The 26,806-nt window shown below is 50.8% G+C and overlaps 1 protein-coding gene across 1 annotated transcript in view; it reads right to left on the minus strand.

Annotated features, from left to right (window-relative positions):
• Positions 1-5,439: 5,439 nt before the first annotated feature.
• Peds1 (plasmanylethanolamine desaturase 1) overlaps positions 5,440-26,806 on the minus strand; it is a 28,179-nt gene continuing 6,812 nt past the window's right edge. The window contains exons 2-6 of the mRNA XM_004663867.2: positions 24,604-24,723; positions 11,376-11,467; positions 10,438-10,582; positions 8,644-8,856; positions 5,440-6,896 (exon numbers count right to left, since the gene is read on the minus strand). Of these exons, the coding sequence (XP_004663924.2) occupies positions 6,775-6,896; positions 8,644-8,856; positions 10,438-10,582; positions 11,376-11,467; positions 24,604-24,723 (692 nt within the window). The 3' untranslated portion in view covers positions 5,440-6,774. The remainder of the gene's footprint in view (positions 6,897-8,643; positions 8,857-10,437; positions 10,583-11,375; positions 11,468-24,603; positions 24,724-26,806) is intronic.

Consider the following 26,806-nt stretch of genomic DNA (forward strand, 5'->3'; position numbering starts at 1 on the left):
AAAAAAAAAAAAAAAAATCTGTGGCGGCACACTATCTTGTTCCTGTTGTTCACCTTAGGTGGGCCAGGGGGTGATGTCCACCCTCTGCTCATGCCATCCTGGAGCTTCCCCTCCAGCCTGTAAGCCAAAATAGACCTCTTTTTCCCACAATCGGCTCTGGGTTGGGTGATTTCTACCAGCAATGCGAACCTGACTGCAACAGTAAAGTGGTACTGAGGAGTGGGATTGCTGCTAGACCCCTGTGTGGCTTTGGGCTTTTAGAGCTGATTTTCAAGAGGAATGTGGAAGGATTTGAAACCTTGGCCTAAGAGATGCCTTGCAGTGCTGTAAATACAGATTGACAGACTATTCTGGTCAGAGCTGCAAGACCTGAATGCAGTAAGAACTATGGACTGCGAGAGTTGGCTTATGAGGGTGAGAAAGAGCTTTGCTTGGACTGGGCTAGAAGCAATTCGAGAGGTTTGCTGTTATGCCCGTGTCCTGAGAAGCTGTGCAGGGTTGCATTGTGTAGAAATAGGCTGGTGTGAGCAGAGGGATATGGCACAGGCGGCCTAACCTGCTGTCCATTCACCTGCAAATTGTTTGAGAGATTACAACCATTGAGATTGGGCCAGTTAACCTGCACTGGGGCAGCAGGAAGAATGTAGACTCTTTTGAAGGGGCCTGAGTGCTCAAGGAGTGTTCTGTTCTGCAAAGTCGGCTTTATTCCCCCTGGCTTAACAAATTGGCACCCTACCTTGTACTGTGGAGTAGAAGAAATGCAGAGAGGGTCATTGGGTTTGCAATGTCTTGTCTTGTGTTTTGGATTGCTGAAGCCTGCATGGAGACCCCATGGGGCCATGAGGATGGACCATGGTTTGCAATAGAGACCCAGTGGAGATGTCAGGACCATGAGATGGCTGCCAAGGAGAGCTTCCAGCCCCAGAAGCTTGACGCTACTTAGAATCATTGGATTTGGAGACTTGTCACTGGCTACAGTTGTTGGACTTGGAGCTACAATTTGATGTTTGCCCTGTTTTAAATCTTGTATTGGCTGAATATTTCTTTCTATGCCCAATGCCATCTTTTGCAGTGTGTTTTTCTGTGCCATTATGGTGATTTTTTTTTTTTTTTTTTTTGGTATTATGGCTCAGTTAAAAGATCTTGGACTATGGGGATGTATGAACATCATTGGAATTGATAAAAACTATGGGGACTTAAAAAAATTTATTAGCATTTTCCATGATTATAAAAAAAAACATCCTATGGGGACTTTTAAAGTTGGATGAATGCATTGCATTTTACATCATGTATGGTTACCAATTTATGGGGGCTGGGGCTGGAATGTGGTGGCTTGATTCAGGTGTCCCCCATAAACTTAGGTGTTCTGAATGCTAGGTTCACAGATGATGATTTGGGAATACCTTCTGGATGGAGTGTTTTGTTGGGGGAGGGCTTATGGGTGTTGCAGCCAGTTTCCCTTTGCCAGTGTTTGGCACTCTCTTGTTCCTGTTAACCACCTTATGTGGGCCAGGGAGTGACGTCCACCCTCGGCTCATGCTGTCATTTTACCCTGCCATGATGGAGCTTCCCCTTGAGCCTGTATGCCAAAATAAACCTCTTTTTCCCAAAAAAAAGAAAAAAAAAAAAAGGAAGAAAGAAGGAAGAAGAAGAGAGAAGAAGGGAGGAGAGGAGGAGGAAGGAAGAGGAAGAAGGCGCCCGCTGCCTTCAGGCCTGGTGGTGCACACCTTTAATCCCAGCACTGGGGAGGCAGAGGTAAGAGGATCACCATGAATTTGAGGCCACTCTGAGACTACATAATGAATTCTAGGTCAGCCTGAGCTAGAGTGAAATCCTACCTTGAAAAACCAAAAAAAGAAAAAAAAAATAAGAAAGAAAGAAAATCTGTAGGCTGGAGAGATGGATTAGCAATTAAGACCCTTGCTTACCAAGGCTAAGGACCTGGGCTTGCTTTTCCAGGACCCATGTAAGCCAGATGCACAAGGTGGCACATGCATCTGGAGTTCATTTGCAGTGGCTGGAGGCCCTGGTGTGCCCATTCTTTCTCCTCTATTTGCTTCTTTCTCTCTCTCTCAAATAAATAATATTCTTTTTTTTGAAACAGTGTCTCATTCTAGCCCAGGCTGACCTGGAATTCAGTATGTATCTCAAGCTGGCCTCAAATTCAGCAATCCTCCTACCTCTGCCTCCCAAGTGCTGGCATTAAAGGTACATGCCACTATGCCCAGACTAAAATAAATAAATAAATAAATAAATAAATAAATAAATAAATAAATAAAAAATTCTTTTTTGGCTTTTCGAGGTAGGGTTTCACTCTAGCTCAGGCTGACTTGGAATTGATTATGTAATCTCAGGGTGGCCTCGAATTCATGGTGATCCTCCTATCTCTGCCTCCCAAGTGCTGGGATTAAAGGTGTGCTGGCTCAATTTTTTTTTTTTAATTCTGGATTTTTATGTCTTTTAAAATTTTATTTGAGGGCTGGAGAGATGGCTTAGCGGTTAAGCGCTTGCCTGTGAAGCCTAAGGACTCCGGTTCGAGGCTCGGTTCCCCAGGTCCCACGTTAGCCAGATGCACAAGGGGGAGCACGCATCTGGAGTTCGTTTGCAGAGGCTGGAAGCCCTGGCATGCCCATTCTCTCTCTCTCCCTCTATCTGTCTTTCTCTTTGTGTCTATCGCTCTCAAATAAATAAATAATTTAAAAAAATAAAAATAAAAAAATAAAATTTTATTTGAGAGGAGAGAGAAAGAGACAGAGAATGGGTGCACTAGGGCTGTTGCCACTGCAAACAAAATCCAGACACACGCACCACCTTGTGCATCTGGCTTATGTGGGTACTGGGGAATCAAACCTGGATCCTTAGGCTTCATAGGCAAGCACTTTCACCATTAAGCCATCTCTCCAGCCCCGGATCTCTGGTTGTCTTGTTTTGTTGTGGTGCTGGGTGCAGCACACTAGGCAAGCGTTCCACTAGTGTTCCATGCCCTTAGCCTTCCCAGCTCCACTTTAACCCAGCTAACTAAGTAACAGGGGCTGAAGAGATGGCTTAGCAGTTAGGGTGTTTGCCTGCAAAGCCAAAGGACCTCTGTTCAATTCCCCAGAACCCAAGTAAGCCAGATAGATACACAAGGGGGCGCATATGTATGGAATTCATTTGCAGAGGCTGGAGGCCCTGGCATGCCCATTCTCTCTCCCGCAAATAAATAAATAAAAATAAAAGTTTAAAGTAACAGCTAGACTGTGGTCTGTGCCAGTGGTCTTTCCTCAAGGAGCTCACGCCTGGTCTCCAGCCTTACCTTCCTCCTTCTGCTGGGGTGGCCACGATGGGACATGAACTTAGATCCTGGTTCAGTGACTGCTGACTTATCACATGACTCTGGTGCCTCAGTTTCCCTACCTGCAAATGGTGCTGTGTATATCCATTCTCAAGGCCAGAGGGGATGCTTGATGGGCCCGAGCCAGAACTCTCTGTAGCCTTGTCCATGCGAGGTAGCAGCACCCTCCCCCTATCAGGCCCTCCTACACACTTGCTCTGGAGCCCCTACCTCACAAGTGACCCCAGTGGCCCCGGATCCAGCGCAAATCATACCTTCCTCATACGCTTTTTCCAGCCTGTGCAACTCAGAGGCAATGGGACGGTCTGGCTCTGAGGCTTCCAGCAAATCACCGGCTTCAAACTGCCTCTCCACCCAGGCTGCAGGTAAGGCCTGGGACCAAGCAGCCCAGCTCCTGTCCTGTCTGTAGGCTGCCCCATCTGGCTGAGACTTTTTTGTACTAACAAACACCTTACCTTTTACCTGGGAAGTCCCGCCTTTCCTCCTTGGCTTGGAAGGGTTGACTCCACCCCTGCAAGTCAGTTAAGTCATGACCCAATTCAGGCCCATGACAGCCAAAACCCTGACTTCGCTGGCCACCACCAGAGGCTGACTTTCCAGACACAGAGCTGAGCCAAATCACAAAGCCCAGGTCCTGGGGAGTCACATAAGCCCCTGGTTCTGCAGTCCTAGGGGAAGAACCAACCCTGGCACTTGGTTATTTTACATATTAATTTCTGTTTTTTTTTTCTCTCTCTCTCAAATCCAGGGCCTTGCATGCTAAGTACACAATCTAACCCAGTTTTTGCTTTATTTCTATTACTTTTTTTTTCAAGGTAATGTCTCAGTCTAGCACATGCTGATCTGGAATTCACTATGTAGTCTCAGGGTGGCCTCAAACTTATGGTGATCCTCCTACCTCTGCCTCCAAGTGCTGAGATTAAAGGCATGCGCCACGATGCCCTGCTTTTTGTTGGTTTCAAGATAGGGTCTTGGGAGTGAAACCCTACCTCAAAAAGCCAAAAAAACCAAAACAATAGCCCCTGCAAAAAAAAAAAAAAAAAAAAAAAGATAGGGTCTTACTCTAGTCCAGGCTGACAGAGAACTCATTCTGCAGTTCCAGGCTGGCCTCGAACTCACAGTATGGGTCACCATCCCTGGCTACATTGACACAATTCTAATACCCCTTCCTCTAGTGGCCCTTCAGTGTAGTCACACATCCATCTAACAGTGGACAAACTTAAAAAAAAAAAAATGAAGTTATGGCTCACATGTAAAAATGGCGTATGATCAATTTTCCAGTTTTGTCATTTCTTTGCCCTCAATAGTTCTTTTCCCTTTGTTAATATTGCAGAAACTAGCCTAGATTTCTTCTTTCTTTCTTTTTCAAGGCAGGATCTGGCCTAGGCTGTCCTTCAACTACCTATATAGCCAACAATGAGCTTGGACTTCTGATCCTCTTGCCTTCACTTCCCAGGTGTTGGGAGTGCAGACATGTACCGTTTAAGTAGTGCTGAGGGTTGAGCCCTGTGTATGCCAGGTAAGCCCTCCACCAGCTGAATTCCATCCCCAGCTGACCGGCCACTGGTTGTCACGTAGGCTCTCTACTGAACCACAGTACCTAGAATGAGAAGAGCCTGGAAATGACTTGTCCAGAGAGTAAACAAGTTGCTGCATCTGGACGTTCAGTGGCACTCCCCTACTTCGGTCTGCGAGGCTGACAGCGTTGGTTCTCAAGCGGCACCTTTTACTTCCCCTTTGCTCAGTCCACAGCTCACCCACTGGCTGCCTCAGTGTCTCGTCACTATCATTTGGGGTGTGACATACGTTCACAGATGTGAGTGCAGCTGCATGTACGCCACAGCACCTGTGTGGAGGTCAGAGGACCACTGAGCACCTCCTAGCCCCGGCCTCAACATCTCTTTAACTGCAAACTTGCTCTGGCCTCAGGTCCCTTGGGCCCTGCTGTTCCCTGAATTGGCCCCCTTTCCATTCTCAGCCTGGCTGGCACTGCCTCCGCCTCCAGCTCGCAAAGGGCTTTTCTTCAGAGCCCCCTTCCTCCTGCACCAGTGACCTCCCCCCTGCTTTTCTAAGGTGCGCTCAGCCTATTTCCACAAATCACCACGTGAAATGCCACGTGCCTTTATTTAGGTTTATTGTGCCTTTCCCCAGAGGTCAGCTCCACCCGCCAGATCCTTGCTGGTCTGTTCATGGCTGCACCCGGGATCCAGGCCAGAGCGTAGCACACAGGGGGAACCCCTTCATCTTCTGAAGAAACTCTCCAACAGCCAGCTACCACTGTTCTATCATGATCTGTGCAAAAGACCACAAGGTCACGGCCACTTGATCCAGGTCCCCTGCCCAAGTGTGCACAAGTCATCCTTAGTTCACTGTAGGCTGGCTGTGGCTTGGCAGGTCTGTAACCCCAGCACTTTGGGGATGAAAGCAGGAGGACCAGAAGTTCAAGGCCAGCAGTTTGCTACATATGGAGTTTGTGAGGACAAGCCTGGGCTACGTGAGACCTTGTCTCGAAAGAAATTCACCACCTTGGGGAAACAAAGTCCCAGCCGGAGGCCAGGACTGGGAAGCTGGGAAGGGGTATGGCTCCATCCCAGGCTCTTTCCTCACCCTAGCCAGCCAGGAAACACGAGGCAGCCAGGATTAAGTATATTCTTGCTGCTTTGTTATAAATATATTATGTACATCCAAAACATGACATTAAAATATTACTCCATGTTACAGAAAAGATATTAAGGCTTTCTATTATTTACATTAACAAGCAAGCACCTTTAAAAAAAAAAATCCCCAAAATAAAAAAAAGCCCTACTCTTCCTTCTCTGACACACACTGGCCAGAAGGGACACAGTGACTTTCCCAGATGACCAAGCCCCTTCACAAGGGTATGCCCTGCAAAGTCATCCTTATACTGGAAACATCACATCCAGCTGGGCATGTGGGCAGAAGGAAGTGGAGGTGAGGGGAAGAGGGTGTCCAGATGTGGCCAAGGGATTCTGGTCTCTCCCTGTCGACACCCTTGGACCTTTGCCAAGCTCTGCTGTCCGCCCACCCAGGCCTCTGGGGTCAGTTTGCAGGGCCAAGACTAGGCAACGACTGGGGGGGCACTTGAGTGTCCTGGGGGGGGGATCCCTGGATCGCTGCAGGCCCCCATGCTGGCCGCCGTGAATGGCTGCAGCCGGTGGGGCTGGCCTAGACTGGCTTTTCTGCAGTCAGGCTTGGCATCCGGAGCAGCTCAGGTGGCTGGGAGGAGCAAGGAAGAAAATGAGATTTGAAAACTCAAGTGGCTCAAGTATTCTGTCACAGGGGTAGGCTGGGGGTGCTGGGGCCTGGGCCCGGCCCAGGAGACTCCTCTCTCTCAGGAGGGGCAGCTTGAGGAGCATGAGTTTGGCAGATGGCTTTGCTTCGCTGAGAACGGTTGGCAACCAGACAGCAGGCTGGAGAAGCTACTGGATCTTCTGGGCCCACTTCATGTCATCCGCCCGAGGCTTCTCGCCCGTCAGGCCCTGGATGAGGTCCTCCAGGCGCCGCCAGAAGCCTATCTTCTCCAAGGGGTAGTTGAGCCAGCCTGTGGCAGACATGGCCCAGGGGTGAGTGAGAGAAAAGCTAACTGGCCTGGGGTGGGGGCTACTGGGGAGACAGGCTACAGAAGGCAGGCCATGGGGAAAGACACAGACCGGGGACTCCCTCCCCATTCCTGTCTTCTGATGGAGCACACTTACTATGCTAGGCACAGTGGAGCCTAATCACCCAGCTTCCACGCCTTCTGCTGGGAAGCCCTTCCCTCATCACCTGCTAAAGCGGCACCCCAGACTTGGCACACAGCCCACATTTATGTCTTTACAACCCAAGATAACCTGTAACCATTTTTACACCATTGTTTTCTAGTATTTTTAAAAAAATGCATGCGTGTGCATTTTAAAAATGCGTGTGTGGAGGCCAGAGGATAAACTCAGGTGTTATTCTCAAGACCACCACCGAATTTCTTTTTTTTTTTTTTTTTGAGACAGGGTCTCTCATTGGCCTGGAGCTTGCCAGTCAGGCCACCCCTGGCCAGTAAGCCCACAGACCTGCCTGTCTCCACCTCTCTAGCACTGGGGTTACAGGTGCACACCACCACACCTGACGCTTTCACATGAGTTTTAGGGATCAAACTCAGGTGTTTAAGGCAAGCACTTTAATGAGCTAGCTCCTCAGACTCCCCTTTTTCTTTTCTTGTTTTCCCCTCTCCTCTCCTTCCTTATCTCTCTCTCTCTCTCTCTCTCTCTCTTCTTTTGAGGTAGGGTCTCACTCTAGCCTAGGCTGACCTGGAATTCACTCTGTAGCCTCAGGGTGGCCTCGAACTCATGACGATCCTACCTCTGCCACCCGAGTGCTGGGACTGAAGTTGTGCACCACCATGCCCAACTTATTTATTTGAGAGAGACAGAGAAAGAGAAAGAGAGAGGACGGGCATGCCAGGGCCTTCAGCCACTATGAATGAACTCTAGACACAAGCACCACCTTGTGCATCTGGCTTATGTGGGTCTTTGGGAATGGAACCTGGATTGTTTGGCTTGTCAGGCAAATGCCTTAACTACTAAGCCATTTTTCCAGCCCAGACTCCCCTGTTTTCATCAGACAGGGTTTCATGTATCCCAGGCTGACCTTGATAACCAAGTATAACCTTCTTTTCTTTTTCTTTTTTTCTAAGGTAGGGTCTTGCTCTAGCTCAGACTGACCTGGAGCTCAATCTGTAGTCCTAGGCTGGCCTCAAACTCACAGCCATCCTTCTACATCTGCCTCCTGAGTGCTGACACTAAAAGCGTGCGCCACCACGCCCAGCTTCTTTTTTGTTAAAGTATAGCCTCGAATTCCTGATTCTCTTACCTCTATTCCCCTAGTGCTGAAATTACAGGCGTGTACCACCTGCAGTTTTATGCAGTGCTGGGGACTGAACCCAGGTCCAACTGCATGCTAAGAACCCCCCCCCCCATGCAAGCACACCACCCACCGAAGCCTACCCCATCCCCAGCTCCCCCCACCCCCCACTGTGCATTTTATTCATTCTCTCCTCGACACGTGTGAGGGCCGCGGGGGGGGGGGGGCAGGCAAGGATCGTCTTCCTCATTGCTGGATCCTGAGCCCGGAGCAATACCAAGCACCCAGGAGGTACACAGGCTGCTGGCTGGGTGTTTGGAGTCCCCGCTGTCTGAAGTGGGGGCGGGGCTTTGTGTGTCTTCTCCCCAGCCCTGCTCTACCTGGCGGGGCACCTGCGGGGTGCCAGGTGCACCGGGGCTGCGGGCGAACCTGCGCCCTCCTGGCTGAGGACACACCTGTGGTGATGCAGAAGTAGGTCTCGTGCGGGGCCACGTGGTGGATGCGGTGGTGCTTCCGCGGCAGGATCACGTGCCAGTCCTGCAGCAGCGTGACCCAGCGCGGCAGCCCGAAGTACGTGTGCGACCACTTGTGAATCTGGTTGGTGAAGGTGCCGAAGATGGTGAGGCAGAAGACGAAGCAATCCCAGGGGTACTCCTGCTCCACGGTTTCTGCGAGGGTGGGTGGGGGGTTGCGGTTGTGGGCCCCGACCCCCAGTCACCCTCCCAGGGCGGCTCCTGTGTCACATGGCACCCTGGTCCCCCTCAGGCTCCTCGGGACGTTTTCAGAGGACAGAGGCATGCTGGGCTCTGCAGCCAGACAGGGCTGGGTCGGCGGCACTGACCCCTGCGACACTTCCGGGTTGAATGGGCCCTGGGTCCTGTTTCTCTAAGCAGGGTCTGAGGCAGCTGTTGTGGGGGGACGGGGGTCTCAGTCTAGGAAAGACATCTAGTGAGTCAGGGAGGCAAGGCAAAGCCTGAGATGGGGTTAGGATTTTTTTTCTTTTTTGGGTTTTCAAGGTTGGGTCTTGCTCTGGCTCAGGCTGACCTGGAATTCACTATGTAGTCTCAGGGTGGCCTCGAACTCATGGTGATCTTCCTACCTCTGCCTCCTGAGCGGAGGGATTAAAGGCCTGCACCACATCTGCCTCTTATTTTTTAAATTTAATTTCTATTTATTTGAAAGAGAGAGAGAGAGAGGGAGAGAGAGAGAGAAAATGGGCATGCCAGGTCCTTCGGGCACTGCAAATGAACTCCAGACACATGTTTCACCTTGTGCATCTGGCTTACATGGGCCCTGAGGAACTAAACCTGCTGGATTCTTTGGCTTTTCAGGCAAGTGTCTTAATGGCTAAGCCATCTCTCCAGCCTGGGGTTAAGAGTTTTGTCTCTGCTGGGCCTTGCATATTTCTAGGCTGTTACTGTGCTGTAAGGCAAAGGCAGGGGCTTCTGGTTTCTGTGGGAGAGGTGGGATGCCCCGCAGGTCTCTAGTGGGGCCACTGGTAGCTGGGCCCAGGGGCAGTAGGGGTGTGGGTGGGTGTGTCTGTCTGTGGGCTTCCAGGTGACACTCTAGAAACCTACTTCAGCCAGGCATGGTGGTGCACACCTTTAATACCAACACCCAGGAATCAGAGGTAGGAGGATCGCTGAGTTCCAAGCCACCCTGAGACCACACAGTAAATTCTAGGTCAGCCTGGGCTAGAGTGAAGCCCTACTTAGAAAAAAAAAAAAAAAAAAAGCCGGGCATGGTGGTGCATGGCTTTAATCCCAGCACTCGGGAGGCAGAGGTTGGAGAATCACTGTGAGTTTGAGGCCACTCTGAGACTACCTAGTGAATTCCAGGTCAGCCTGAGCTAGAGCGAGACCCTACCTTGGGAAAAAAAAAAAAAAAAAAAAAGAGAGAGAACAAAGTGACTTCAAGCAGGCAAATAGGCAGCTGACAGTGTACGATGTTCCGTGCTGGGATGAGACCTGGAAGCTGCACAGGGCTTCCCCCACTCCTCCCAAAGCTCTTGGGGCCTGGCACAGGAGGCAAAGAAACAAGGATGTCAGCGATGAAAGGAACCTTGCCCGATTGTAGCAGCCGAGGGGGCGGGAAGTAGGAAGGAAGACGATGGAGCCTGGACCCAGTCTTTACATCAGATGCCCGTTGTCCGTGGACCCCGCCAAGGGACAGGGCTTAAGCAGCACGAGGAACCGACCACACACGCAGGGAGACTCTCCGGGTTCAGTCCCGGGCCGCACCTCGCTCACCTGGGTTCTGCGTGCGGAACTTGTAGGCCATGTTCAGCAGAGGCAGCAGCGTCACCAGGCAGTTGTCACCATTGGTCTCGATGAAGTCATGCCTCGTGATGGCTGTGGGGTCAATGTGATGTTCCCGGAAGGGCCTGATGAAAGCCTGGGCAGGGGTGGGGGGCATCGCCTGCTAGTCAGCCAGCCCACGCCCTGGGGACCCCAAAACCCTGCCACCAGCATAGGTGCCCACCCGAGGCACAGGTCTGGCTGGATTCAAAAGACCTGGCAGGGGACGTTCCCCATTCCCTCTGGGCCTCGGTCTCCTCACCTGGGCTGTGAGGGACTCAGAGACCCCCTCCGGGCTGCTTCCCTGGCATTTTCGGGGCGCTAAGGACCCCTGGCTTTGGGAACAGCCTCCCTCCTTCCTTAAAAACATACAGCACCAATGAAATGGGCCCGCCCACATGAACACGTGACCTAGGCCTGGCCAACCAGAGCGCACACACATCCCTCTGGCCAGTGATTGGCTGCAGGACGAAAGTGGCTCGCAGGTAATTAACAAGTTCTCCAGAATGTTGGAACATCCAGGAGCCCCCATCGAACTCTGCAGGGGAAAACTGGAGTCTGAAGATTTTTTTTCTTTCTCTCTCTGTTCACGGGTGTCTTAACTTGTTGATCCTGAAATGTCAGGCCCATGGGCCAGAACGCTTGTCTAATAAAGCCAGGTTGGATTTGGGTTTCTGCCCGAAGCAAAAGCCTGAGCAACACAGGATCAAATCCCACTCAATCAAGAAGTGGAACCAAACAGGGAGGAATAATCCGGGGGGCACCTGGCGCAAGAGTGGGCACGCGTAAGGCTCCCATTAACCCTCAGAGGGTTCCTGGTGTGAAGATGGGTGCTGGTGATGGTTATGGAGGCTGCAAGAGACCAAGGCCATCCAGTCTGACATACGTACCTTCCCCACGATGGGCAGCTCCACGGAGCCCCATGTGTCTGCACCCCAGTGCACCAGGCCAGACAAGAAGTCAGCAATGAGAGCCCCTGCAACTGTGGGCAAGAAGAGAGTGAGCCTGGGCAGAGGGGGCATCCCTTGTCCCTCTCCTCCATGGGGGGGGGGTGTCACTGGCCCACTCTCAGACACACTCATTCACTCAGTAGTTAGGGGTGGGGTGTACACATCCCTGCCCTGAGGACAGTCTTGATGTGGCACGTGAAGCCCTGGTTTGTTTTGCCCAGGGCGGAGACCAGGACTGGAGAGAGAATGAGCCAGACATGCCCAGGGCAGCGGCCATTCCCTTCTCTTCATACTTCTGCTGTCCACACAGGGAGGTCAGGACAGGAAAAATGTCTTTCTGGATGTGATGTCATGAAGTATCTGAGCCGGGGAGGGGATATGATGGAGAGTGGAGTTTCAAAGGGGAAAATGGGGGGAGGAAGGGAATTACCATGGGATATTGTTTACAATCATGGAAGTTATTATATTAAAAAAAAAAAAGTACCTCAGCTGGGTGTGATAGTTCATGCCTTTAATCCCAGCCCTTGGGAGGCAGAGGTAGAAGGACTGCTGTGAGTTCAAGGCCACCCTGGGTTTACATAGTGAATTCCGGGTCAACCTGGGCTAGAGTGAGACCCTACCTCAAAAAACAAAAAAAAAAAAAGTACTCAGCTGAATGTGACATGGTGGTGCACGCCTTTAATTACAGCACTTGGGAGGCAGAGGTAGGAGGATTGCTGTGAGTTTGAGGCCACCCTGAGACTACATAGTGAATACCAAGTCAGCCTGAACTAGCGTGAGACCCTACCTTGAAAAAAAAAAAAAAAGGCCGTATTATACCACCCCATTAGCAAATATGTCCCCCCTCCTCTCCTGTGAGAGAGAGTGTATGTTGTTAACTTGAAGACCTAGAATCACCTAGAACACTAGTCTCTAGGCATGTGGGAAGACCCACCCCTAACTGTGGGAGCACCACTCCTCGGGCTGGGGTCCTGGACTTATGAAAGTTGGCAGCTGGCTGAGTAGTCACATGGCCCCCTGCTCCTCCCTCACGGGGACTGAATGTGATCAGGCACCTTAAGCTGTAAACTCCTGCCCCCACGCCTTCCCTAAGGATGGATTGTAACCTGAAACCAAACCTTCCCTCCTTAACCGGCCCATTAGCTAGTCTGTCACAGTATGGAGAAACTAACAACTATATCATCTAAGCATTTATCAGTGATAAACATTGTCATTTGGCCTTTTGCTTGTCCACTAGGAGTGGGACTAGGGAAAGACTAACACCATTCACTTTGAGACTCGTTAGCACAGAGGAAAAGCTATTCTATCTGGATTAAATTTTTTTTTTTTTTTTTTTGGAGGTAGGGTCTCACTGTAGCTCAGACTGACCTGGGATTCACCATGTAGTCTCACGGTAGCCTCGGGAAAAAAATATTTTTTTAATTAAAAAATATTTATTTACAGGGGGAGAGTATGGGTGCATCAGGGCCTTTTGGCACTGCAAACAAACTCCATATGCATGCACCACTTTGTGCATCTGGCTTTACATGGGTACTGGGGAATCAAACCTGGGTCGTTTGGTTTTGCAGGCCAGTGTCTTAACTGCTGAGACATCTCTCCAGCCCTCCACACAAATCTTTTTTTAAAAAATTATTTCACAGAGAAAGAGGGAGAGAGGGAGACACCAGATACGTGCACCCCCTTGTGCATCTGTCTAATGTGGGTCCTGGAGAGCCGAACCTGGGTCCTAGGGCTTTGCGGGCAAATGCCTTAACCGCTAAGCCATCCCTCCATTCAAATCTCAACACAGCAGGATGTGTATGCACAGGGAAACCAAGGCAGAGTGGTTATCGGTGCAGCTAATACCTCGGTGTCTCCGCCACTGTTCCCTCATTGGCTGCTCCCTCACCACTTGGGGTCTTCATTTGATGTCCACCCTGACCCCTGTCCTACCTGGGGCCATCCTCCCTCCCAGCTTATTGACTTGTACAATGAGGGCAGCAGGTCTCTGGAAGCCTGCCACCATAGCTGTGACTAAGGCAGCTGTAAACACCACCTTTGTAAGAAGCAGAAGACAGCCTGCATGCACGAGGGGAGGGGCAAGGTGGGAACCCCGCGACCAGGCTTCCTGTTCTGTATACTAGGTGCTGGGGAGCCCTGAGGCAAGTTCCTTCCTTGTCCCAATTGTGGTTCATATTAGGTCCCAATTGTGCCTAACCTGTACATGGCGATGGTACAGGCTGTTTAGCTGAGGCCGTACCTGTGCGACCACACCAGGTTGGTCACGATGTGGGCTCTACATCCGATGTGGGAACTAACGGGCAAGAAACATGCCAGGCTCTGTTGCCGTGACTCAGCCCGCCGTCACTGTGGGGCAATCCGTCAGCACTCGGGGGCGTGGGGGAGAAAGGTGGCAGTAATCCCATGACACTTTTTTGTCTTTTCTTTTTCAGTCTAGCTCAGGTTGACCTGGAATTCACTGTGTGTCATCTCGGGGTGGTGATCCTCCTACCTCTGCCTCCCGGGCGTTGGGATTAAAGGTGTGCGCCACCACCTCCAGCTTTCCCATAACACCTTGTTTACTAGTAGATTTTGGTTTTCAGACCCTAGTGTGTTGACTCTGGATCATCTACAGCTCCCCCAGTAGGCTCCCCTGCGCCTCTCATCTCCTTCCCCGCCCTGTTCTCCATAATCAGACCTCACTCGCCAGTTCTAGAATGTCACAGGGACGGCCCACAGGACGCGTGCTCCCCTGTCGTGCTTCCTTCACTGGCATCGCTCATCTGGGCAGAGGAGAGTGACCTCCGTTTGGCTACTGCTCGATTGCAGCTTTCGTGGACATCTGCGGGCAAGCCCCTCTGGCCAGAGAAGTGAGATGCCCTCCCCTCTCTAGGTAGAGAGGGCAGAAGCAGAAGTCTCTTCAAAGGGGAAAGTGGGGGAGGGGGGGAGGGAATTACCATGGGATATTTTTTTATAATCATGGAAAATGCTAATAAAAAACTTAAAAAGTAACATATGCAAAGAGGAAAAAAAAAAAAAAAGAAGTCTCTTGTCTCTCCTTGAGAGCCAATCATTGAACCAGAAGCTGTTGTTTTCTGGGAAACTGGCTGGTCAGTGAGACTCTCATGTCAGGACTCCCGTCAGGACAGGGGTTACAGGTACATGTGGCCCAACCTAGCTGTTTATGTGGGTGCTGGGGAACTGAACTCACGTTGTGCTTGGATGAGGAGTGTTCCTTTTTTGTTTTGCACTTTTTTTTTTTTTTTTTTTTTGAGGTAGGGTCTCACTCCAGCTCAGGCTGACCTCAAACTCATGGCAATCCTCCTACCTCTGAGGCCTCCCCAGTGGTGGGATTAAAGGCGTATACCACCGGCTTTTAAAATTTTTATTTTTATTTATTTATTTTATTTATTTATTTGAGAGTGACAGAGAGAAAGGGAGAGAAAGAGACAGATAGAGAGAGAACGGGCGCGCCAGGGCCTCCAGCCACTGCAAACGAACTCCAGACGCATGCGCCCCCTTGTGCATCTGGCTAACGTGGGACCTGGGGAACCGAACCTCGAACCAGGGTTCTTAGGCTTCACAGGCAAGCGCTTAACCGCTAAGCCATCCCTCCAGCCCTTTTTTAAAAAAAATGTGAGAGAGAGAAATGGCACGCCAGGGCCCCAGCTACTTCAACTGAACTCTAGACACGTGCGCCCCCCTGTGCGCATGTGCATCCTTGTGCTTGTGTCACCTTGTGTGTCTGGCTTATGTGGGACCTGCAGAGTCAAACATAGTAGGTCTTTAGGCTCTGCAGGCCTTAACCACTAAACCATCTCTCCAGCCCTTGTTTTGTTTATTTGAGGAAGGGTGTCATTTTAGCCCAAGCTTACCAGGAACTCCCTCTGTAGTCCCAGGCTGGCCTCATATTCCCAGTGATCCTTCTGCCTCTACCTCTTGCATGCTGGGACTAAGGATGTGTGGCCACCAGGCCCAGCCTGTGTTCTTACCAGCAGAGCCATCTCCCTAGCCCCTGCCTTTTGTCCCTTTTAATCCCTAACCTTTAGCACTAAGACCAGGACTATGAGTTACCATCTTATCTCCTTGACAGTCCTAAGCAGTTAATCCTCACATAAGCGGATATGGAAGACTGCGTTAGAGAACCAGCAGCGTTAGTGGCTAACTTTTCTCGAGTGTTTGTTTCTTAGCCCCAGCGCTTGGTCAAGGGCACTACGAAGGACGTCGTCGCAGGGACTGACCTCTCACTGCTCACGTGTAGTACGTGGCACTTCACAGGGAGCCGCCCCACAGACACTCCCTGTCTGAAAGCAAAGTGACCTTACGGTGGCAAGCAGCTCTGACACACCCCTGATAGTAGGAAAATGTCTCCGAACCTCCGAGAGCCCCTGACCTCCAGGCCCCTGGGTTAGTCATGGAAGAGTCCTAGTCCAGCCAGCTCTCGTCAAAACTGTCAAAACCAGGCTGGGATGTAGCGACAGTGGTACAGCACTTGCCCAGCACGCGAGAAGCCCTGGGTTCCATGCCCAGTAGGGCATGATAAACAGGGCTTGGTGACAGATACACTTTGTTTGTTTGTTTTTCAAGGCAGGGTCTTGTTCTAGCCCAGGCTGGCCTGGAATTCACTATGTAGTCATCTCACGCTGGCCTTAAATTCACAATGATCTGCCTACCTCTGACTCCCCAAGTGCTGAGATTAAAGGCATGCACCACCACAAGCATCCTTTTTTCTTTTTTTTTTAAATTATTTATTTCTTTGAGAGCGACAGACACAGAGAGAAAGACAGATAGAGGGAGAGAGAGAGAATGGGCGTGCCAGGGCTTCCAGCCTCTGCAAACGAACTCCAGACGCGTGTGCCCCCTTGTGCATCTGGCTAACGTGGGACCTGGGGAACCGAGCCTCGAACCAGGGTCCTTAGGCTTTACAGGCAAGCGCTTAACCGCTAAGCCATCTCTTCAGCCCCCCCTTTTTTATAATGGGGGGAGGATTGGCACTCCAGGACCTCCAGCCACTGCAACTGAACTCCAAACACATGTGCCACTTGTGCACATCTTGTGCGTCTGGCTCACATGGGATCTGGGGAGTCAGACCATAGGTCCTTTGGCTTCGCAGGCAAGTGCCTTAACCACTAAGCCATCTCTCCAGCCCCGAGAGACACCTTTTAATCTCATTACTTGGGAGGTGGAAGCAGAAGGATCAGGAATTCAAGGTCATCCTTAGTTCCTTTGTGAGTTCCAGGCCACCTTGACAAAACAAGATGAGCCAGCTTGGTGGTTAGCCTGGGTGATGCTCACCTGTACTCCTGGCATTCACTGGGGAGCTGAGGTAGGTGGATCTCCATGACTTCAAGGCCAACCTTGCTGTCTCAAGCAAACAAGCCCAAAAAACAAAACCACAAACCAAAAAAATCATGCCAATGTCATTGGAAATTAGCAAAATTGCAAGTCTGAGGGCTAGGGTGGAGTTGTGGGAGTTAGAGCACTTGCTGAGCCCTTCAAGGTGCAGGGTTCCAGCACCTCCTAAAAGGAGAAAGAAAAAGGGAAAGGAAAAGAAAAAACTGAGAAACTCACATCTCAAAGACCCTACATTAAGACCCCGCACAGTTCACAGAACTGTAACTTCGTCTTCTAGCTGGGACACTGGGACAGGAGGTGATGTCAGCAGGGAAGCTAAGGAAGAGGAAGAAAAAGTCTGTGCTTTCACAGTGTGCCCGGGGGCGGCAGGAGTGAAAAGCAGAAAGAAACTCAGAACTTGGGAGTGTGGGTGTGTGGTCATCATGTGAGAACAGTCCTCAGGCCATGCCATTGTCCATAAAAGGCCCTACCACAGAGGGGAAGAATCTCTCAGGTCACCAGGGCCAGGGGCAAGAGGCCACTTACAATGAACACCACCCAGTCTCGCTCCTGGTCTGGGAAATGTGGGTCATACAGGACTTGCTCTCTTAACTAGCAGTAACCAAACCAATGGCCCTGTGGTAGTTTGAATGTATGCCCCCATGGACATGGTTTTGTTGTTGTTTGTTTTTAGGTAGGGTTTCACTGTAGCCCAGGCTGACCTGGAATTCACTATGTAGTCTCAGGGTGGCCTTGAACTCATGGCGATCCTCCTACCTCTGCCTCCCAAATGCTGGGATTAAAGGCGTACGCCAACATGCCCAGCTCAGGCTCAGGCTCAAGGATTTTTTTTTTTTTTTTTTTTGAAGGTAGGGTCTCATTCTGGTCCAGGCTGACCTGGAATTAACTATGTAGTCTCAGGGTGGCCTCGAACTCACCACCTAGACTCAGGTTTTTATTAAAGCTTATAACCCTGGTCTCCAGCTGCCTGGCTGGAGGTGCCACTGGGGTGGATCCTGGAGTCCAGACCTAAGGTGTAAGTAGTCTGAGCTCTGATGAAGTTGCTACTGTTTGCCATCCATTTATGCTCAATACTTTTTTTTTTTTTTTTTAATTATGTGCTGGAAGAACAAAATGTACAGACTTGGTACTTTGGACTGCTGAGGCCGGAGAGAACAGTAAGCCAAAACTTACGGGCTATCTTGGTGACAGCTTGAAAATGCTAAGTGCACAGAGAATTGTATTTGGAGGCTTTGCTTATGAATTTTCAAAGGGGAAAGAAAGACCACAGAGAACTCTGCTGAACCTGGGCTACTGGCATAAAGGCTGGCTGTGCTCTGCTGCCAATGCCCAGAGAGGCTGATCAGGGTTGAATGTGAAAGTAATGGACTGACAGAAGATAAAGAACTCAGAGATACAAGATTTAAAGTTGGAAAATTTTAAGGAAGTTTAAGGTTACTAGCACAGAGACTGGTTCCTAAAATTGCTATTGTTAAAGATGGCCAACTGCAGCCGGGCGTGGTGGCACATGCCTTTAGCCAGCACTAGAGGCAGAGGCAGGTGGATCACTGTGAGTTTGAGGCCACCCTGAGACTACATAGCAAATTCCAGGTCAGCCTGGGCTACAGTGAGACCCGACCTTGAAAACCAAAAACAAATAAATGGCCAACTGTTTTACACTGAAACAACAGATAGGTGCCTAGGTCATTTCGCCCAGGAAAGACTGACTGGTAGAAGTGCAAACTTTTTTTTTTTCTGTAAAGGCATTTTTATTCTTATTCATTTATTTGAGACAGAGAGAGGAAGACATAGTGAGTGAGAATGGGCATGCTAGGTTCTCTAGCCACTGCAAACAAACTCCAGATGCATGCACACCTGGCTTACCTGGGACCTGAGAAATCGCTTCACAGGCAAATGCCTTAAGTGCTAAGCCATCTCTCCAGCCCACAAACTCTTTTTTTTTTTTTTTGCTTCTTTTTCAAGGTAGGATCTCACTCTAGTCCAGGCTGAGCTGGAATTCATTATGTATTCTCAGGGTGGCCTTGAACTCATGGTAATCCTCCTACCTCTGCCTCCCGAGTGCTGGGATTAAAGGCATGCGCCACCATGCCTGGCTCTGCAAACTCTTTTTTAAAAGGAGATGACGGAAAGGAAGGAAGCTGTTCTTCCAGGTCATGGTTTATTTTGTCCTTGGATTAACAATACGGTTGTGTCCTGCACACCTGGTACTGTTTTTGGAAGCATGAAAAATGCATGGAAGGGAGTCATGAAGTGCACATGGTTCCACAAGCCACTGCTGAGACGTGGCAAATGAAATAGGCCGTGATGTCCCTGGTCACTTGCAAGATGGACTCTTATTTATTTATTGGTTTTTCAAGGTAGGGTCTCACTCTAGTTCCGGCTGACCCGGAATTCACTATGTAGTCTCGGCGTGGCCTTCAACTCACGGTGATCCTCCTACCTCTGCCTCCCGATTGCTGGTATTAAAGGCGTGCGCCACCATGCCCGACTGGACTGCGGTTTATAATGGAGACCTGAAGATGTTTTAACTCTACCAGGACTGTGTGGAAGCTAATGTAGAGTGCTGTTGGCTCAGGATAGATGTTTTCCCCAACTGCTCAGCCCAGAGAGGGGACAGAATTGGAAATCTAGACTGCTGTCCCTGGTTATGGATATCAAACTTACGCTGCAGATGTTTTGCCAGGTGTTGGTGGTGCACGTCTTTAATCCCAGCACTCGGGAGGCCGAGGTAAAATGGCTATGAGCTTAACGCTACCCTGACACTACATACCGAACTCCAGGTCAGCCTGGGATAGACAGAGACCCTACCTTAAAGAAGTAAAAAAACATAAAAACAACCACTGCCAATATTTGATGTTTACCTGATGATTATTGACTTTGCATTGGTCCAGTCTCTCCTTCTTATGCCTTATAGCAGTGGAAATGTCTACTCTGTGCCATTATATGTCAGAAATATGTAACTTGTTTTGATTTTACAGAACTCAGTTAAGAGATAGTCTTGGATCTCAAATGAGACTCAGGACTTTGGAACAACCTTAGCATATATCTTCCAATGTGAGATGGTCATGAGTCTATCAGGAGCTGGGGGGGAGGGAGACGACAGAATGTGTTAGATGCACGCACCACCTTATGCATCTGCCTTATGTGGGTCCTGGGGAATCGAACCGAGGTCCTTTGGCTTTGCAGGCAATTGCCTTAACCGCTAAGCCATCTCTCCAGTCCCTCATGTGTGTTATTAAAGCTTGTAATTCTGGTCTCAAGCTGCCTGGCTAGAGGAGGTATCACTGGGGGGGGGGGGGAGGGGTAGATCCTGAAGTCCCACCCTAAGGTGTAAGAGAGTAGTCTGGAGCAGGGCGTGGTGATGCACCCCTATAATCCCAGAACTTGGGAGGCAGAGGTAGGAGGATCGCCGTGAGTTCAAGGCCACCTTGAGACTCCATAGTGAATTCCAGGTCAGCCTGAGCTAGAGTGAGACCCGATCCTACCTCAAAAACAAAACAAAACAAAAGAGTAATCTGAGCTCTGCTGAGGTCCCTGCTGCGGCTGTCCACTCCTGCTTGCTGCTTTTGGTCTTTGCAGCTGTTTGTGGTTTTTTCTCTCTGCGTGGATATATGGAAGCAGCTTCTCCTGCCGTTGATGAAAGTTTCCCTGAATCTGTGGGCTTAAAATAAATCCCTTCCTCCCATAAACTGGGCCTGGTTTGGACACTCACCCCAGCAACGTGGAGCTGACTACAACACACCCTAAAGACACAGTTCCCCAAGTGGCCCAAAAGCCTGAGTCTTACCACCTGTCAAATGGCTGGCACCTGCTCTTCAAGCTGTGAGGGTTGGTGGGGGCTGAGTGGTGTCCAGAGGAGCCTCCATTCTCTCCTAGCAGAAACACATGATTCTGCAATCCTGGTGGCTGTTTCTAGGGCACCAACTCCAGGCCTCCTGCTGCTTGGGAGGCCTCTTAGGGGTGGGGGCATAGGCACACAGAAGCCTCTTTGTCCCCAGCCATGGCAGTGGCTGGTTCACCCTGGGAGCAGCTTGGGCCTGGTCACCATCCTTCTCTGCAGACACCCTCAAGGACGGGCCAGGGAAGGGACTGAGAGGCACAGGTGGTCACAGGACCAGAGCCTCTGCCCTCCTCTCAGCTTAGTCAGATCCCAGCAACCTCCTGTCCTCACGCTGACCTCTGCATTTCCTACGTCCTCTCTCAGCAGGGGAACCAGACACCCATACAGTTCACAGGTTCACCCAGTCACCACACAGTGACCTTTGCCACTCACGGTACTTAGTGACCAGTCCTTTTCATTGTCTCTGGACTGACTTCACCCACCTCCCACTCCACTCCCAGCCAGGGTCTCCTTCAGGGTGCTCTCTCTCTATCCTCTGCTAGTCCCTCCTGCAATCCATGACTGACCCTGGAGTCACCCCAATCCTGTGCCTCAACCCCAGCAGCCTGGCTGTGGGCAAGTGGCTCATCCAGGTCGCCACCACCTCTGTCCTTTGACTCACAGGACCACCACCTCTCTGACCTTCCCCACAGCATCAGAAGTCACTTCCCCATGTCCAGGATAAACCAGCAGTCTGAGCACAGGCACTCAAGGACCTGTACCACCTGTCCCAACCACCTCCATGAGCTGCCAACCCCTTTCCCTTCGACCGATTCTCTGCGGCCACACTGGCCCCATGGGGCCTTTGCATTGCTGTCCTATCGGACAGGCCCCTCCTGAAGCTGCCCGCCTGGCCTCCTCTTCCCTCAGGTTACAGGAAAAAATTTATCTTGATTAGCTGCAGGCACTACCTGGCTTTACCAATCAGACACCTTTCGTGTTTCCGGGCAGCCCAGGGCACCGGGAACTTCTGTGGAGATAGGGACTAGGCTGGGCTGGCATGTTGCCCGCCTGCGTGTTAACACACAAATCAGAGCAGTTATTTAAATCGATTGAAGATTGTGCAAACACCACTATCAGGGATTGTCTGTCCTTATCAGTCCAGAAGTGGGGTGCCATGGGGGAGCTGGCCACAATGGGCTTTGTCTTTGCAGCTCTCAGCTGGGGAAGAGATATAGTGACCTGCCTACAAGTCACACAGCTGGGCCCACTGCAGGGTGCCTGCCCCAGCTGAGGGATGGACTGGGGAGGGCCAGGGGGCAGAGGACGCTGCCTGAACCCTTTGCACTTAGGTTACCACCAAGAATGAGAAAGCCGGGCTTGGCGGCGCGCTCCTGTAATCCCAGCACTTAAGAGGCAGAGGTAGGAGGATCGCCATGAGTTTGAGGCCTGAGACTACATAGTGAGTTCCAGGTCAGCCTGGACGAGAGTGAGACCCTACCTCAAAAAAAAAAAAAAAAAAAAAAAAAGAGTGGAGCCCAATTCAGGCTCATAGGACATTCAGTGCTAAACTGTGCAGGGTCTGAGGAGCCCACCGTGGTTGGCTCAAGCAGTGTTCCCTCCTCACTTCTTCCGGCCACTGCCCCCTCAGGGCTCAGCACACTGGAGCTTGCTCTCACCTTGGATGGGATGTCATGCCACCACAGCCTCCACTGCCAGCATGCACGATGCATGCATGCGAGTAAGGCCCGAATATGTGGGCCACCTGCCAGCTGCTAAAGCCATCCAAGTGTGCGCGTGCCAGGAATCACCTCTGCCTGCACTGAGCCTGTAGGTCTGGTTGAGATGGGGTTCTACAGCAGGAAGGGGGGTCCTCCCACAGACTATCTCAAGGCACCTCAGCACCAGACAAATGCATTAACCACGTGCCAATACCAGCTCTTGCCCCAGCCTGAGTACTACTGGCTACAAAGCCCGATACTTTTCCATCTGGCTTACACAGGTACTGGGGAATCGAACCAGGGTTCTTAGGCTTCGTAGGCAAGTGCCTTAACTGCTAAGCCATCTCTCCAGCCCATGGACAGATACTTTTTAAAGTATTTTATTTGTCATTTATTTAAGAGGCAGAGAAGGAAAGAGGCAGATAGAGAATAAGAATGGATGTGCCAGGGCTTCCAGCCACTGACAATGAAGTTCAGATGCATGAACCACTATGTGCATGTGGCTTATGTGGGTACTGGGGAATCAAACCTGGATCCTTAGGCTTTGCAGACCAGCATCTTAACCACTAAGCCATCTCTCCAGCCCCATGGCCAGATACTTTTAAACAGGTCTGTGGAAACAGAACACCCAAGGGAGGGCCAGACAAGTTCAAGGGCACCACAGCCACTGGGTGTACTGGAAAGCCCAAGTCAGGGAGGCGAGAGCCTGAACCAGATGGTGGAAGCCTGGAGAGGAGGGAAACTGAGTCACCTGGGGCTTGGCATACACTCAGGGTGTTATGGCCCATGTGGTGCACTGGCTGTGGGGACTCTGAACCTGGATGGTGTCAGACTAGGCATCTAGTGGTCAGGCAGTGGTTGATAAGGCCTGGTCAGGGGGAAACACCCAGATTCTGAAACACTGAGTACCTATCATCCCAATGTGTACTTGGGGCTGGGGACAGGGCAACGAAGTGAATAAGAGACAAAAGCCTCTGGCTGGGGAGATGGTTCAGCAGTTAAAGCACTTGCTTGCAAAGTCTGCCAGCCCAGGTTTAAATCCCCAGCACCCATGCGAAGCCAGGTGCACAAAGTAGTACATGTTTCTGGAGTTAGTTTGCAATGGCAAGAGGCCCTGGCACATCTATACTCTCTACATCTCTTCCTCTCTCCTTGCAAATAAAATATTTAAAAGAACAAAAATCTCTACATCTAAGCCGGGGGAAGACAGAGCAGGGTGCAAGGGCAGCATATGACAGGGTCATTTTTGAGGTTCTAACAGAGAAGGCATGCCTGAGCACGTGACGTCTCAGGAGACCTTTGGAGATGAGTCCTGGGGTGCTCTGAAAAGACTTGAGACCCAGGGAACAGCCCGTGCAAAGGCCCTGAGGCAGGAGTGCACCTGACGGAGAACGGCCAGAGGGACAGCCACAAACGGAGGCTGTCAAAGCATGTGTGTGAGGGGGACGGCGCAGAGTGGAGCTGTCGCCGTGTCAGCACATGGGACAGGGTCGTGGCTGGCCTCTAAGAGAGCCTCCAGGGTGAAGATGGGGGGCAGGAACAACAGCTCGGACAGGAGAATGGGGGACGGTGGCAGGATTCTGGAAGCATCTTAAAAATAGAATACTGAGGGCTGGAGAGATGGCTTAGCGGTTAAGTGCTTGCCTGTGAAGCCTAAGGACCCCGGTTCGAGGCTCGGTTCCCCAGGTCCCACGTTAGCCAGATGCACAAGGGGCCGCACGCGTCTGGAGTTGGTTCGCAGAGGCTGGAAGCCCTGGCGCGCCCATTCTCCCTCTCTCCCTCTATCTGTCTTTCTCTCTGTGTCTGTCGCTCTCAAATAAATAAATAAACAAACAAATAAATAAATAAAAATTAAAAAAAAATAGAATACTGAATGGGCTGGAGAGATGGCTTAGTGGTTAAGCGCTTGCCTGTGAAGCCTAAGGACCCCGGTTCGAGGCTCGGTTCCCCAGGTCCCACATTAGCCAGATGCACAAGGGGGCACACGCGTCTGGAGTTCGTTTGCAGAGGCTGGAGACCCTGATGCACCCATTCTCTCTCTCCCTCTCTCTGCCTCATTCTCGCTCTCTGTCTGTCGCTCTCAAATAAATAAAAATTTAAAAAAATAGAATACTGTAGATTTTGGATATAGAATATGACAGAGAAGAACCAGAGATGACATTATAGTGCCGGGCCTGAGTGACAGGGTAGATGGGCCACTAAAAGAGGGGGTGGGGCTCACACACACACACACACACACACACACCATGCATACACAACACACTAACACAGGTCCAGGGGCCCAGGCACTCACCAACACCTAGGACGACGAGGGGCGTGTGCTCCCAACGGGCCAGCAGCAGGAGGTGGACCAGGTTGTGGGCAATGAGGGTGAAGCACAGGGTCACGGAACACCACTCCTGAAGGCGCTTGCCTGCGGAGAGAGGAGTGAGGCTGGGTGCGGGCCCGAGACGTGGGCTCCTCCACTGTGTAGGAGCGTACCCCGCCGAGCACTCCCAAATACCCATCTCATGCAAGCAGACCCAGGCTGCAAGCCTATATGAGGCTGGCTCTGAAAGTATAAACTCCTTGGCAGAAGGGCTCTGACGCTGACTCCCTTGGGACCCTCAAGAGACCGTGAATGACCACTTTCTGTCCTAACTAGAAGGTTTCTGGTCCACCTGTTCCTAGGATAGGTCACTAGTTGGAGGCAGAGGCACCAGCCAGCCTCGGATCTGCTTCCCAAAGCTTGGAGCCTGCCCACCCTCCCCCAGGATTTCAAAGTGACCTAGGACCTTGCAGACAATGAGCCTCCTAGGGTTGTCTATGACCTGGCTGTCTGCAGTCAGGCAGGCAGCAGTGTGGGCCTAAGGGCTGCAGCAGGTGGCTGACCAGGCGCCAGACCTCGGGACCCGGGTGTGTATGTCCCACTTTAAACGTTGCCACAGTTCACAGACACAAGCTTGGGACAAGCCAGTCGCTCCCTGTGGCTTTAACAGAGGTATCAAAACTCTGGAAGCCATCCGAGTGTCCATCGTGAAGACACTGCCTATGGACTCTACAGCCAGGAAAGCGCCTCTGAAAGCATTGGCATGTGGGCACTTGCAGCCTGGGAGACAGCAAGTGCAGAGACAAGGTGCTGCCAGGCAGCCAACGGGCCAGAAATGGGGCTGGGTGCAGTGCGGCTCGGGGGCACAGCCCTCACTTGCGAGCATGTGCGAGGCCCCAGCCAGGGCCAACGGACTTCATTTACTCCCTTTAAACAGACTCTATTGACAGGTTCTTAAAAAATATTCATTTGAAAGGAGAGAGAATGGGTGTAACCGGGGCCTCCAGCCACTGCAAACTCCAGACACATGTATCACCTTGTGCATCTGGCTTTACGTGGGTACTGGGGAAATGAACCCGGGTCCTTTGGCTTTGCCGGCACGCATCATCCCTCTAGCCCATCCACTTTTTTGCTTTGTTTTTCAAGGTAGGGTCTCACTCTAGCCCAGGCTGACCTGGAATTCACTATGTAGTCTCAGGGTGGCCTCGAGCTCCTGGCAATCCTCCTACCTCTGCCTCTTTGAGTGCTGGGATTAAAGGCGTGTGCCACCACGCCCGGTTGACAACTTTTTTTTTTTAAATATTTTTACTCATTTATTTGAAAGCAGAGAGAGAATAGGCACACCTCTGCAAGTGAATGGCAGACATTAGTGCCATTCTGTGCATCTGTGCCACCTCCCCGGCCCTTGTTCATTTATTTATTGTTGGTTTTTCCAAATTCTGGGATTAAAAGCATGCATCACCATGCCAAATCTTAATTCTCTCTCTCTCTCTCTCTTTTTTTTTTCGAGGTAAGGTCTTAACTCTAGCTCAGGCTGACCTGGAATTCACCACGTAGCCTCAAACTCATGGTGATCCTACTACCTCTGCCTCTCGAGTGCTGGGACTAAAGGTGTGCACCACCCCACCCGACTCCAGGTTTAATTGCCCAGTATACACTTAAATCCAGATGCCTAAAGGGGCACACATGTATCAGCAGGGCCTGGTGCACCCATTCTCTTTCTCTTAACCACTAAACCATCTCTCCAGCCTGTCTCAAATAAGTAAAAAAGCTTTTATTTGTTCACTTTTTGAGGTAGAGTCTCATTCATTTTAGTTTTTCGAGGTAAGGTCTCATTCTAACCCAGGCTGACCTGGAATTCACTCTGCAGTTCCAGGCTGACCTTGAGCTCACAGTGATCCTCCTATCTCTGCCTCCCAGGTGCAGGGATTAAAAGCGTAAGCCAACACACACGACAAAAACAAATTAAAAAATAAGTCATTTTATTTTATTTTTTGAAGTAGGGTCTTACTCTAGCCCAGGCTGACTTGGAATTCACTATGTAGTCTCAGGGTGGCCTTGAACTCATGGTAATCCTCCTACCTCTGCCTCCCAAGTGCTGGGACTAAAGGTATGTGCCACCATGCCTGGTGAAAAATAAAATTTTGAGGAAATAAATGCACTACGTGGCTGAGAGAACCTGTGCTAA

The sequence above is a fragment of the Jaculus jaculus genome, chromosome 8, assembly GCF_020740685.1.
Source record: "Jaculus jaculus isolate mJacJac1 chromosome 8, mJacJac1.mat.Y.cur, whole genome shotgun sequence".
In the NCBI taxonomy this organism is placed as follows: Eukaryota; Metazoa; Chordata; class Mammalia; order Rodentia; family Dipodidae; genus Jaculus; species Jaculus jaculus.